The sequence below is a fragment of the Pseudonaja textilis genome, chromosome 8, assembly GCF_049901715.1.
Source record: "Pseudonaja textilis isolate UNSWEBS1 chromosome 8, rPseTex1.2, whole genome shotgun sequence".
Taxonomy (NCBI): Eukaryota; Metazoa; Chordata; class Lepidosauria; order Squamata; family Elapidae; genus Pseudonaja; species Pseudonaja textilis.
Genome location: NC_141997.1, coordinates 40,170,085 through 40,182,333, shown reverse-complemented (window position 1 = coordinate 40,182,333; position 12,249 = coordinate 40,170,085). Strand labels below are relative to the sequence as shown.

Below are 12,249 nucleotides of genomic sequence, written 5' to 3'. Positions count from 1 at the left end.
CACACAGCCAATAAAGCGACACTCTACTCCTACTCTATGCATTTCCAATTACACACAGTTAATAAAGCTACTCCACTCTACTCCTACTCTACGCATTTCCAATTACACACAGCCAATAAAGCTACTCCACTCTACTCCTACTCTACGCATTTCCAATTACACACAGCCAATAAAGCTACTCCACTCTACTCCTACTCTACGCATTTCCAATTACACACAGCTAATAAAGCTACTCCACTCTACTCCTACTCTACGCATTTCCAATTACACACAGCCAATAAAGCTACTCCACTCTACTCCTACTCTACGCATTTCCAATTACACACAGCCAATAAAGCTACTCCTCTCTACTCTACGCATTTCCAATCACACACACACACACGGCCAGTAAAGCTAGTCTACTCCTACTCCGTTCCATTGCATTGCATTCTTTAACCTCCGGTACCCGCTGGGGCAGCCTGCCAAGAAACCCTCCCGCCCGCGCCCGCGGATCTCCGGGACAGCGAGGCTCGTCCCGCCCACTTCCGTGTCACGTGGGCCGGGCTCAGCTGACGGCGGGAGCGCGCACACTCTGGAGCTGCTCCGCGACCCGCGCCGCTTCTCTGTCTCCTGCGCGCCCGGGATGGGGCAGCGGACGGTGCCTCGGTTGTTGCCGCTGCCGCTGCTGCCGCTGCTGCTGCTGGCGGCGTCGGCGGCGTCCGGCGTCAGGGCGCAGGGGTGCGAGGGCCAGGGCCGCTGGCCGGTTCCCTACAGGCGAGTCTCGGGGGCGGAAGCAACGCAGGGCTCGCTTGGGTGGGAAGGCAGAGCGGGGAAAAGCCCTTCGCCGGGCCGGGCCGGGCGGGGTGAGATTGCGCCCTCCGGTGACGCCCTCTCCCCCGTCTCTCTGTCTCTCTCGTCCCGCAGGCGCTTCGATCGCCGTCCCCGGCCGGATCCCTTTTGCCAGGCTCGCTACACCTTCTGCCCCAGCGGCTCTGCCCTTCCGGAGATGCGGGAGACGGACGCCCTGGCCGTGTACCGCTTGCAGGCTCCCGTCTGGGAGTTCAAGTACGGAGGGCTTCTGGGACACTTGGTAGGGCCGTTTCCCCTTCGGGTTTGGAGACACCCCCCCATCTTGCCCCCCTTGCACCCCCCTCCGCGCTCACCCCGGAGTAAAAATCCCGAGGTTGATTGGCTTGGGAGTTCCAGGTTTCCCCGGGAGGCCCAGGACTTCCGCAGAGGCTACAATAGAGATAGAGTCGAGGTAGAGCCGAGTCGAGGTAGAGTAATGTAGAGGTAGAGTAGAGCTGGATGTAGAGTACAGGCAGAGTAGTGTAGAGGTAGAGTTGAGTAGAGGTAGAGTAGTGGTAGAGATAGAGTAGAGGTAGAGTAGTGTAGAGGTAGAGTACAGGTAGAGTAGTGTAGAGGTAGAGTTGAGTAGAGATAAGTAGAGGTAGAGTCATGTAGAGGTAGAGTCAAATTAGAGTTTAATAGAGGTAGAGTTGAGTAGAGGTAGAGTAGTGGTAGAGATAGAGTAGAGGTAAAGTGTAGAGGTAGAGTAGAGCTAGAGGTAGAGTACAGGTAGAGTAGTGTAGAGTTGAGTAGAGATAAGCAGAGGTAGAGTCGAATTAGAGTTTAGTAGAGGTAGAGTTGAGTAGAGGTAGAGGTAGGGTGGAAGTAGAGGTAGGGTAGAGATAGAGTAGCTTTATTGGCCATGTGTGAGAGGAAATGGGTAGAGTGAGTTGGAAGCGACCTTGGAGGTCTTCTAGTCCAGCCCCCTGCTTAGGCAGGAAACCCTACACCACTTCAGACACATGATTGTTGTGGCTCTGAGGTTTGAACCTGCTTTGTTAGAGGACGAAGACTCGGACAATGGGGAAGAGGAGGTTTTGGAAATGCCTTCCTCCCCAGGACCTTCCTCTTCAGCAATGCCTTCCTCCCTGATTGTGTCTCAGGTGTCGGCAGATAACCGGGAGGGAAGACCTGAGGCTAATCAGGAAAAGGAGGAGGGTGTATCAGAGTCTCTTGACTGAGAATCAAGCAGGGGAATGCTGGCTTGATGCGAGGCAGCATCGCAGGCAAAAGTGTGAGCTGCAGTGCAGAAAGAAGGGACGAATCAGAGACTGAGTTGAGGGACTGACACGCCCCACAGGGAATAAAAGTGGGTGTGTTCGCTCTGGGAACTTGTTCGGGACAAGGTGTGATTTATTCAGAGGAGCTCCGGAGTATCCTGTGTGGTGACAGCTTGTGTGATTTATATTCCTGCTTTCTTGTCCGACTTGGTGTGAGACTGCCAAGAACTTTATAGGCTCAAGGAGTTAACTCTATAATTACTGGATTTGCTTGCTTGTTTGTATTCAGTTGGAAATTTGGACTTCTCACCTCTTTTGTACAAGTGAGACATAACACATGATTATCTAACCACTTCCTAAAAACTTCCAGTGTTGGAGCATTCACAACTCCTGGAGAGAAAGTCGTTCCACTGATCAATTGTTCTAACTGTCAGGAAATTTCTCCTTCGTTTTAGCCTGCAGAAGTTGGGAAAGTTCTAACTTTTTGGAAAGAGCAAATTTCACTGTGAAAACAAAGATCTTTTGTTTTCAAACCCAACGTCTGAAAGGTTGAAAACAAATGTTCTCAAACAAACAATGATTTATTTATTTACCTAATATGGATCCCACCTTTATTATTTTTTACAAATAACTCAAGGCGGTGAACATATCCAACACACTTTCCTCCTCCTCCTTTTTCCCCACAACAGCAACAACCCTGTGAGGTGGGTTGGGGAGACAGAGAGAGGGAGAGGGGGACTGGACAAAATCATCCAGCTGACTTTCATGGCTAAAGGCAGGATTTGAACTCAGGGTCTCCTGCTTTTCTAGCCTGATGCCTTTAACCACTAGACCAGAGGTCACTAAAACTTAAATTTTGAATTTTAAAATTTGTGGACTCCTAGAATTCCCGAGCCAGCAGTCTACCTTCGGAAGAAAACAAACCAAGGTTTTACTTCCCTGATGCCCTTTAGGAAGGAAGCTTGGATGCTTTTTGCAGGAGAAACTGGAGTAACTAATATTGGTGGCTGGGGAATTCTGGGAGTGGAACTCTCCCAAGTCTTAAAGTTGCCAAGTTTGGAGAGTCCTGCAGGTAGGGCAAACTGGCTACCTTGAGTCGTGTCGGTTATTAAATCCTGGTACGGATTCATCTTCTCTTTCTCCTGGGAAGTCAAGAAGTGGCTTTCAGCGCTAAAGAATTGGCAGGTTTATTGTACAAAACCCTCCCCTTTGCTGGGTGGGATTTCTCTTTGGGGGTCTCAGCCAGCCCTTTCTTGGAGCCTTCTGGAGCAATTTGGAAGGACTTCTGATTAAGCAAAGGGGTTTTGGGGTGATGAGCCATTTGCATCCACCTGCAGAGTTCTTTTGAGGCCTCCTGCTTTCTCTGGGGGTCTCGGGCTCCCATGGCAGCGAGTAGGGAAGGAAGGGAACTGGGCCAGAGATTCGTCTTATTTCCCTGGAGAAGGCCCATGTTTAGCCCTTTAGCAAGGCCCAACTTAGAACTAAGGAGAAATTTCCTGACAGTGAGAACAAATAACCAGTGGAACAACTTGCCTCCAGAAGTTGTGAATGCTCCAACATTGAAAGTTTTTAAGAAGGTGTTGAATAGCCATTTGTCTGAAGAGGTGTAGGGCAATGATGGCGAACCTATGGCATGTGAGCTGCAGGAAAACTTACTTTACTGCGCATGCGTGCACCTCACAGCTGATTTTCGGCCGGTTTGAGGCCTTTATTGACCTCTCAGAGGCTTGACAAAGGCTTCTGCAGGCTTTTCAGGCCAAAAACTAGGCCCGTTTTGTCACTTTTTCCAGAAATACCAGCAGTGATGAAACGGGCCTCGTTTTCGGCCTGCAGAAGCCTTCCTCAAAGCTCTGGGAGGCCGAAAAAGGCCACAGACTAGCCAAAAATAAGCTGTGAGGTGGAGTGCAGATAAAGGGGAGGCAGGCGTGGGTGGGGATTCCTATTCTATTCTATTCTATTCTATTCTATTCTATTCTATTCTATTCTATTCTATTCTATTCTATTCTATTCTATTCTATTCTATTCTATTCTATTTTTAGTCTAGTCTAGTCTAGTCTAGTCTAGTCTTGTCTATTCCATTCCATTCCAGTCCATTCCATTCCATTCCAGTCCATTCCAGTCCAGTCCTGTCCTGTCCTGTCCTGTCCTGTCCTATCCTATCCTATCCTATCCTATCCTATCCTATCCTATCCTATCCTATCCTATCCTATTTATATCCCATTCTAGGATGGCTCTTGGGGTTGGATCCAGCAGAAGGCAAGTTAGTGCCGCTGTCATGGAATGGCTTTGTTCACATCATTTTCTAGAACAGCAGCCCCTCCCCTCCTTCACCCCAGACTTTTGGGCAACAGGGACTCAGCGGAGAGAAGTTTTCTGCAGACCGAAGGGGGCCGTGGTTTTGTGTGCTGCCTGCATCCCATGGGTGGGGGTTTTGCTTGTTTCCTGACATGCTGCGGCCTGGTGCTGGGTCTCCAGTTCATGGATTGGGCACCTCTGTTGTAGAAAGCCATCAGGAAGGTTGGATCACTTGGGCTAAGTCATCTGTTTGTAGGCAGGGCTCTCCAAACTTGGCAACTTTGAGACTTCTGGACTTTAACTCCCAGAATTCCCCAACCAGCAAAAACACGCCCCCCCATCCCCCACTGTGGTGCAGGAGGCCGCCTCGGCCACACCTACCATGGCCATGCCCAGCTAGCAACTGGGCAGAGAACCCGTTACTACAATTTTTGAAGCCTGTCCCTGACTACCTTAGGGCCTCACTAAGCGGTTTACACAGAGTCAGGTGGTTTGTCCTTTCGTAGTAGATATGCCGCTTGCAATTGAACTCATCCACCAACTCTGATCATAAGCAGATAGAAAACAAACGGAGGGAAATAGATAAGATCAAGAAAGGGAACGGCATAACTCAACACACATAAATTAAGTGAACAACTCAGGATCAGAGTGGGGCAAGTCTTGCTCGAGAGAGAATAGCAATAGCACGTAGACTTATATACCGCTTCACAGTGCTTTTACAGCCCTCTCTAAGCGGTGTACAGAGTCAGCCTCTTGCCCCCAACAATCTGGGTCCTCATTTTACCCACCTCGGAAGGATGGGAGGCTGAGTCCACCTTGAGCCTGGTGGGATTTGAACTGCCAAACTGCTAGCAGCCCTTCCCCTCGGTTGAGAAGAGGGGTGTTCAATTTTTGACTCAGTAGAAATCCTTCCATTCCCCACCATACAGTCAGAGCTGAAGAAGCTGCTTGGATGAGAAGTGAAAAGCCTTCAAAAGAAAAACCAGAAAGTCCAGTTGCCTCTTGCAAAAAAAACAACAACACCCAACATCTTTGGGATTCGGGAAAAGGACGAACTTTTTCTTAGAAACCAAAGCACCAATTGTGCTAAATTGGGTGGGTGCCAACCTTGCAGTTTTGAAAAGGCCCCGATGGGATGTTTGCCCATTTTGCTTTTCCCTTGTGAGGGGAAGGAGCGTGTCCACGGCCCCGTCTCTGCAGCCTGTGTGTTTTGTTTCCTGTCTCAGAAAATTATGCACGATGCCGTGGGCTTCAGGAGCAGCTTGACTGGGAAGAACTACACCATGGAGTGGTACGAGCTTTTCCAGCTTGGCAACTGCACCTTCCCACACCTGCGGCCTGAAGACTCCGCCCCTTTCTGGTGCAACCAGGGGGCAGCCTGTTTCTATGAAGGGATTGATGATGCCCACTGGAAGGAAAATGGCACCCTGGTCCAGGTGACGACAATTTCAGGTAATCCGGTGTAAACTCACTGTAGATAGACGGGTGCTACCTGCTTCTTGTGTTCTAAAGCAGGGGTCGCCAACGTTTTGGACCTTAGGGACCACCAAACTCATAATTTTAAATCCCGGAGATCACTATTATGAATTTTGACTGACTGTGGCTTGCTGACGTTGGTGGGAGATACCTGTATCTATCTATCTATCTATCTATCTATCTATCTATCTATCTATCTATCTATCTATCTATCTATCTATCTATCTTTCTATCTTTCTATCTTTCTATCTTTCTATCCTGTTCTAAACACCACCACCCCCTCTCTCTCACACATACACACACACAGATACCTCACACACACACACCCTCTTCAAGGCAGCCACATTCCTGCTTTTGAGCTCCGTTTGGGAAAGAGAGATCCGATCTAACACAGAGATCTCACACACGCACACACACACACACACACACACCCTCTTCAAGGCAGCCACATTCCTGCTTTTGAGCTGGGAGAGATCTGATCTAACACAGAGATTATATATTCTCATAACATATTAGTTGTAAATATGGCACAAAATAATCTTACAAATAAAAAACCACAATCTGTCGTTGTTGAAGGCCTTTTAATTCTTTCTATGTTGTTTGTTTTGTTTCAATTGATAAAATTAATAAAGTTTGTATTAAAAAGGAAAAAAGAAACTTAGCTTGCACAACCCTGCAGATTCTATTCTACAAAATAATCCAAATTTACGGGGTGGGGTGGGAAAAAAATGACCAACTTTTTGCAATTCACGTTTTATTTTTGGTAATTCCCCCGGCTTCATCGAGAAAGCCTTACAATAGTAGCGGCTAACCTTTTGGGGCTCCCTTGCCAATAACTGCGTGTACGCTTGGCTGCTCATGTGCCATCACCCAGAGGGCAATGCGCACAGCACCCTCCCATGCCTCTTGCACATGCACATGGGGCTTGCGCTTCTGCATACGTGACCCGCACGACTTGCACTGCATGCTTCTGCGAATGCGCGCGACCAGCCCCCGTTTCTGCGCATGTGCGAGTGTGTCCTGTGCGCCGCCGTGCCCCCACACGTGCCAGATACCCGACAATCAACTGTCGGGCGGGCAATGTGTGCACATGAGCAGACGACCTTTTCTGGGCAAGTGCTTGCGTGCCGGCAGTAATGGCTCCGCGTGCCACTTCCGGCATGCGTGCCATTGGTTCGCCACCACGGCCTTACATGTTTGTTTATAAAGTCCAGAACCTCACAAAGTACAGGCAGTCCTTGACTTACCACAATTTCATTTAGCGGCTGTTCAAAGTTACAGCGGCACTGAAAAATGTGACTGACGACCCTTTTTCACACTCACGACCGCTGCAGCACCCCCGTGGTCACGGGATCAAAATTCAGATGCTTGGCAAACTGGCTCACATTTATGACGGTTGCAGTCCCCAGGATCCCTTTTTTGTGACCTTCCGACAGGCAATGGGGAAGCCAGTTTCAGTTAGTGACCCTGTTAATAACTTAATACTAATATTATAATATTATACTAACATAAGATGTGATTAACTCCACATCTATGGCAGGGGTGGGATTCAATGTTTTTAACAACCGGTTCTGTGGGTGTGGCTTAAGTGGTGGGTGCGGCTTGGTGGTCATGTGACTGGGTGGACATGGCTTAGTGGTCATGTTATTGGCTGGGTGTGGCCAAATCAATATCATTCACATCGAGGCATGCATCTGCTTGCCTGGCCTCTCATGACTGTGGGGATGCTGCAACAGTCGTAAGTGTGAAAAATGGTCATAAGTCACTTTTTTCAGTGCCATTGTAACTTTGAATGGTCACTCCACACAAGCAAAGTACCAGCAAAGGAGGGGGGGGAAATTGCAGAGAAGTTCCTGAGACAGGAAGTCTAGTCCTGCCAAGAATGTAATAAGAGTTAACAGAGAGGCAGTTTCTGTAAGCAACACCAGAATGTTTCCTTCCTGCCTTCCTTACAGGATTAGGCCAGTAATTTCTTCTAACAACCGGTTCTCTGAACTGCTTAGAATGTTAACAACTGGTTCTAGTGAATAGGTGCGAACCAGTAGAATCCCACCCTGATCTATGGCAAGAAAAGTAAAATCGGGCAAAACTCATTTGTCTAGCTTAGCAACAGGAATCTTGGGCTCAACTGTGGTCCTAACTCAAGGACTGGCTGGGTACCCCCCAGGTCCGCTGTCAATGATGGGCAAGGATGGATATGTAGCTAGATAGCTAGATGGATAGCTGGATGGATGGATGATAGATACATTAGCTAGCTAGCTAGATTAGATCAGTGATCACTGACCTTTTCAGCAGTGAGTGCCCAAAGCACATATGCACATCCTGAAAATGCAATACGCCCACATCCCTATGCATGCTCCCCACCCCCCTCCATGCATGCACCCTGGCCCCGAGCATGCATGCAAATCCCCGTGCATGTGCCCTGCCTCCCACACATGTGCTTCATCCCCTGCGCATGCATGCATGACCCCATGAATGTGCCCCATCTATGCATGTGCCCCACCTTCCTGTTCATGTGGCCCAGCCCATGTACATGTCCCCATGCATGCGCCTCATCCCCGTGCATGTGCCCTGCCCCCCTGCATGTACTCCAGCCCCTACAGATGCATGCACACCATATATGCGCCTTATCCCTGCGCATGCCCGTCGCTCCCATGTGCATGTGCCCCATCCCCCAAGCATGCACCACACCCCTCATGCATATACCTCATCCTCCACTCATTTGCCCCTCCCCGTGCATGCGCACACATCTCTGTGCATACGCATCTTCCCCGGGCATGCAACCCACCCCCACCCATGTGCTCCATTCCCTGGGCATCCCCGCATGCATGCACGGCAGAGACCCAAAGACCAGCTGGCCGGAGGGAGGTGCATGCGCGCATGTGCACCAGAGCTGAGCTGGGGCGATGGCTCACGTGCCCATATGTGTGTGCCACCTCTGGCACGTGTGCCATAGGTTCGCCATCCTAGGATTAGACTAGATAGACAGACAGACAGACAAATGCTTAATGTTTTATGTTTTTCTTGATGATGCTACTCCAAGAAAGAATAGAACGGTTTTCTGTTTTGATTTAGCCATCGGAGTCAAGGTTATTTATAGTGGATGGATGGAAGGGTGGATAGTTTAGAACAGTGGTCGCCAACTGGTGGGCCGCAAGAAAATTTTGGTGGTCCACAGAGAAATGTCACCCGCAGAACACCCCCCAAAGCAATTAATCCAGGCTGCGCAGGAACACAAGGCTGCAGCCGCCCACATAGCCGGCTCACTCGTGGGAACACAAGGCTAGCATCAGAACAAGAGGTAGTGAGGGGGGCAGGGAAAGGGTGGAGGGGTGGAACTTGCCTGGCTACCGAGCTGCTTTTTTTTCCGTTTCTTTCTTCTTCTAAGCAGGTTAGGAATGTGGTTGCCTTGGAAGGTAGGTGTGTGTGTGTGTTTACTACAACTGCTTATCTTCTTTTACCGTTTACTATGTAATCGGTCTTCGCTCAATCCATTCATACCGATATTCCCAAATCGTAAGAGTACTCTGATAATGAGAAACTGCTGGTGACTTTCTACCGCTGCACCATAAAGTATTTTAATTTACTGTACCTGTGTATGGTTTCTCAATTGCACAGGGGCAGATAGGACAGCACTCCAGAGGGTTAAGGTCATTGCCCAGAAGATCATGGGTTGCCCTCTCCCCTCTTTGGAAGAGCTTTATAGCTCCCGCTGTCTTAAGAAAGTTCAAAACGTTCTCAAAGATCCATCTCATCCTGGGCAGCCTTTTTGTTTTTTGAACTATTACCATCTGGCAGACAGTACAGGATAGTAAAAACAAGGCAAATAGGCTGAAAAACAGCTTCTATCCCAGGGCAGGAGCTCTGTTGAATTCTGCTGTATAGTGCAGTGTTGGTGTGGTGTCGGGGGTTTCCGGTTCAATGTGTGAACGGTGAAGGATGTGTGTTTGTGTTTATTTTCATGGTCATGATGTGCACTGAAGATGGTGTTTGGTTTTGTTGTACGAGGTACAATGACAATAAACTACACTAAAACTAAACAATGCTTTGTCCTTTAAAGCTAGGGATAGTTTGTCCATTTCTTCACAACTCATTATCTTTTGGATTTCCAGCACTGAGCGTATGCCAGTCTGGCCGCGGTCAGTATACGTAATATTATATATTTTAGATTAAATAGCAGTTAAGTTTCTAAAAGACAACATTGGTTTTTTTTTTCCCCTTCTGTTTTTAGGAGCGATGTTCAATCAAATGGCAAAATGGGTGGAATATGACAACGAAACTGGCATTTATTATGAGACCTGGATGGTCAAAAGCAGCCCAGAAAAAAATTCCCGCGTCTGGTTTGAAGCTTATGAATGCTCCAAATTCGTGCAAAGGACCTACCAGAAGCTGGCTGAGCTGGGGGCCGTTTTCAAGAAGATCCAAACCAATTATACCACCATTACTCTCTTCAGCGGGGAGCCTGTTTGCCTGGGCAATGAGACGACACTCTTTGGACCGCCGGGAAACAAATCTTTGGCGTTGGCTATTAGGAATTTCTACCTGCCTTTCAAACCGTACCACTCGGTGAAGGAGTTCTTCGTTAACCTATTGAAGATACTTGAGGAGGTAGTTCTGGATCATCGGTTTTATTTGTTTTATAATCTGGAATATTGGCTTTTGCCCATGAAGTATCCTTACATGAAAATAGCCTATGAAGAAATCCCGCTGCCTAATTCCAATGCTACCAAATTCGATGCGTAATCCTGTTTTGCCTGTTAAAATGCACTTGTCATGCTTCTGTCGGAGTCTGAATCCGAATAGCTGACAGGGAGCGGGAGTGTGGCTCCGTTGGCTGTGGAGGAAACTGGGGAAGGGCAAAGTCCGGCTGGGCAGAGCAGGGAGAGGTAGAACAAGGGAGAGGGAATTCAGAGGAAGACCCAGGCCCAGCCCCTCTTCATCCTAGGGCACGCAGGGAGGAACGGAGAAGGGAGCAGCGTGAGTTGCGTGGCTTATGAGGGAGGAAAGGGCACAAAGGGCTCAATTTCCATCCTTTGCCAAGTTTTTTTTTTTTTTCCTGATAAGAGCCAACGGATCTGTGGGATTTCTTTTTCAAGATGGACGGGGAACTCAAGTCTCTTTTTGTGGAAAAATGATTGCAAAACAAAAGTTCTTCGTGTTCTTTAGAAATATTTTTCAGGATACCTTTGTTTGTACTAAGCATCATTCCAGATTTCATGCTATGGGTAAAGGCCTCTCCTTCCCATCAGATGGAAACTGAGAGAACCTTCTTCTGTCTGCTGCTCAGAACCAGGAACTGTTATTTGTTGCTGGAAACATGGGGAATCCTCGTTTAGCAACTGGGCTTCACAACTTAGACGTTAAGTGAAGCAGCTGCTAAGTGAAATGTCTCTGCTCAGGATCTTCAGCTTCCCTTTGTTTTACAGACCCAAGAAGGTTATAAATGTGAGGACTGGTTGTAGAGTTACTTTTTCATCATCATCATCATCATTACAAATGGTCACTAAACAAGGCTGTCCCTTAGCAAGGACTACTTTGTACAGACTGGTAGCCGACACAGATTAAATCATTCTTTAATTGTGAAAAATAAAGGGCTTTCAGATACTTGGGGTTCCTGTCTTTGATACACCGTGTACAAAAGCCACTGCTAAGTGTGTTCAGGAGTTAAAACATTAATTGGAAGTTATTCCACCCCCCACATCAGATTCTTGTCTGGTTAGAAAGGAGCTGCACAAATCTATAACATGATGTCACTGATGCTGCCACTTTGGGCAGCTTTATAATGCCTGACTGGCTTTCTGTTCTTGTTTTGGCTAACAATTCCTGTTTTTCCTTGGAAGGTGGACAAAATGAACTAAAGCAGTTTTACCCGTTACGAGATTCTATTTTAATAGCAACAGCCCTTAGATTTATATCCCACTTCATAGCCTTCACTCTGCGGTTTACAGAGTCAGGATATTGCCCCCAACAATCTGGGTCCTCATTTTATCGACCTCGGAAAAGATGGAAGGATAGTCAATCTTGAGCCGGTCAGGATCGAACACCTGGCTGTGGGCAGAGGTAACCTGCACTATTCTGCATTCTAATCACTGCACCATCATGGTTCTCTTCTAAAGGGTCTTTTCTTTTGCTTAGCCTGCTTCTGTTGGAAACAGGAAACACTTTCCTGTATGATTAGGAAATTAGTGGTTCGGTGACATCCTCTTGCATTCATAGATTGCCTTTTCCTCAGTTTAAGTGCTATAGAATTTCTAACCAGCCAATGAGGGAAAAATACCTTAATGACAAAAAAAAGTATCGTAATCATGTTTACAAACTGACCCGAGTTATGGACTGCTGGGAAATTTCTCATTTTGCTTTTTTTGTACAGCTGAAAAAAATATACCCCCCCACCCAAACAAACAAACAAAAAAACTGGTAGGATCAGCTA

At 47.8% G+C, this 12,249-nt stretch overlaps 1 protein-coding gene across 1 annotated transcript; it reads left to right on the top strand.

The window, feature by feature from the left end:
* Positions 1-529: 529 nt before the first annotated feature.
* On the top strand, positions 530-11,423 carry CLN5 (CLN5 lysosomal BMP synthase). The gene is made up of 4 exons (XM_087938013.1): positions 530-753; positions 904-1,069; positions 5,570-5,795; positions 10,051-11,423. Exons 1-4 carry the CDS (start codon positions 623-625, stop codon positions 10,560-10,562), a joined length of 1,035 nt encoding a protein of 344 aa, XP_087794139.1. The 5' UTR covers positions 530-622; the 3' UTR covers positions 10,563-11,423.
* Positions 11,424-12,249: the final 826 nt, after the last annotated feature.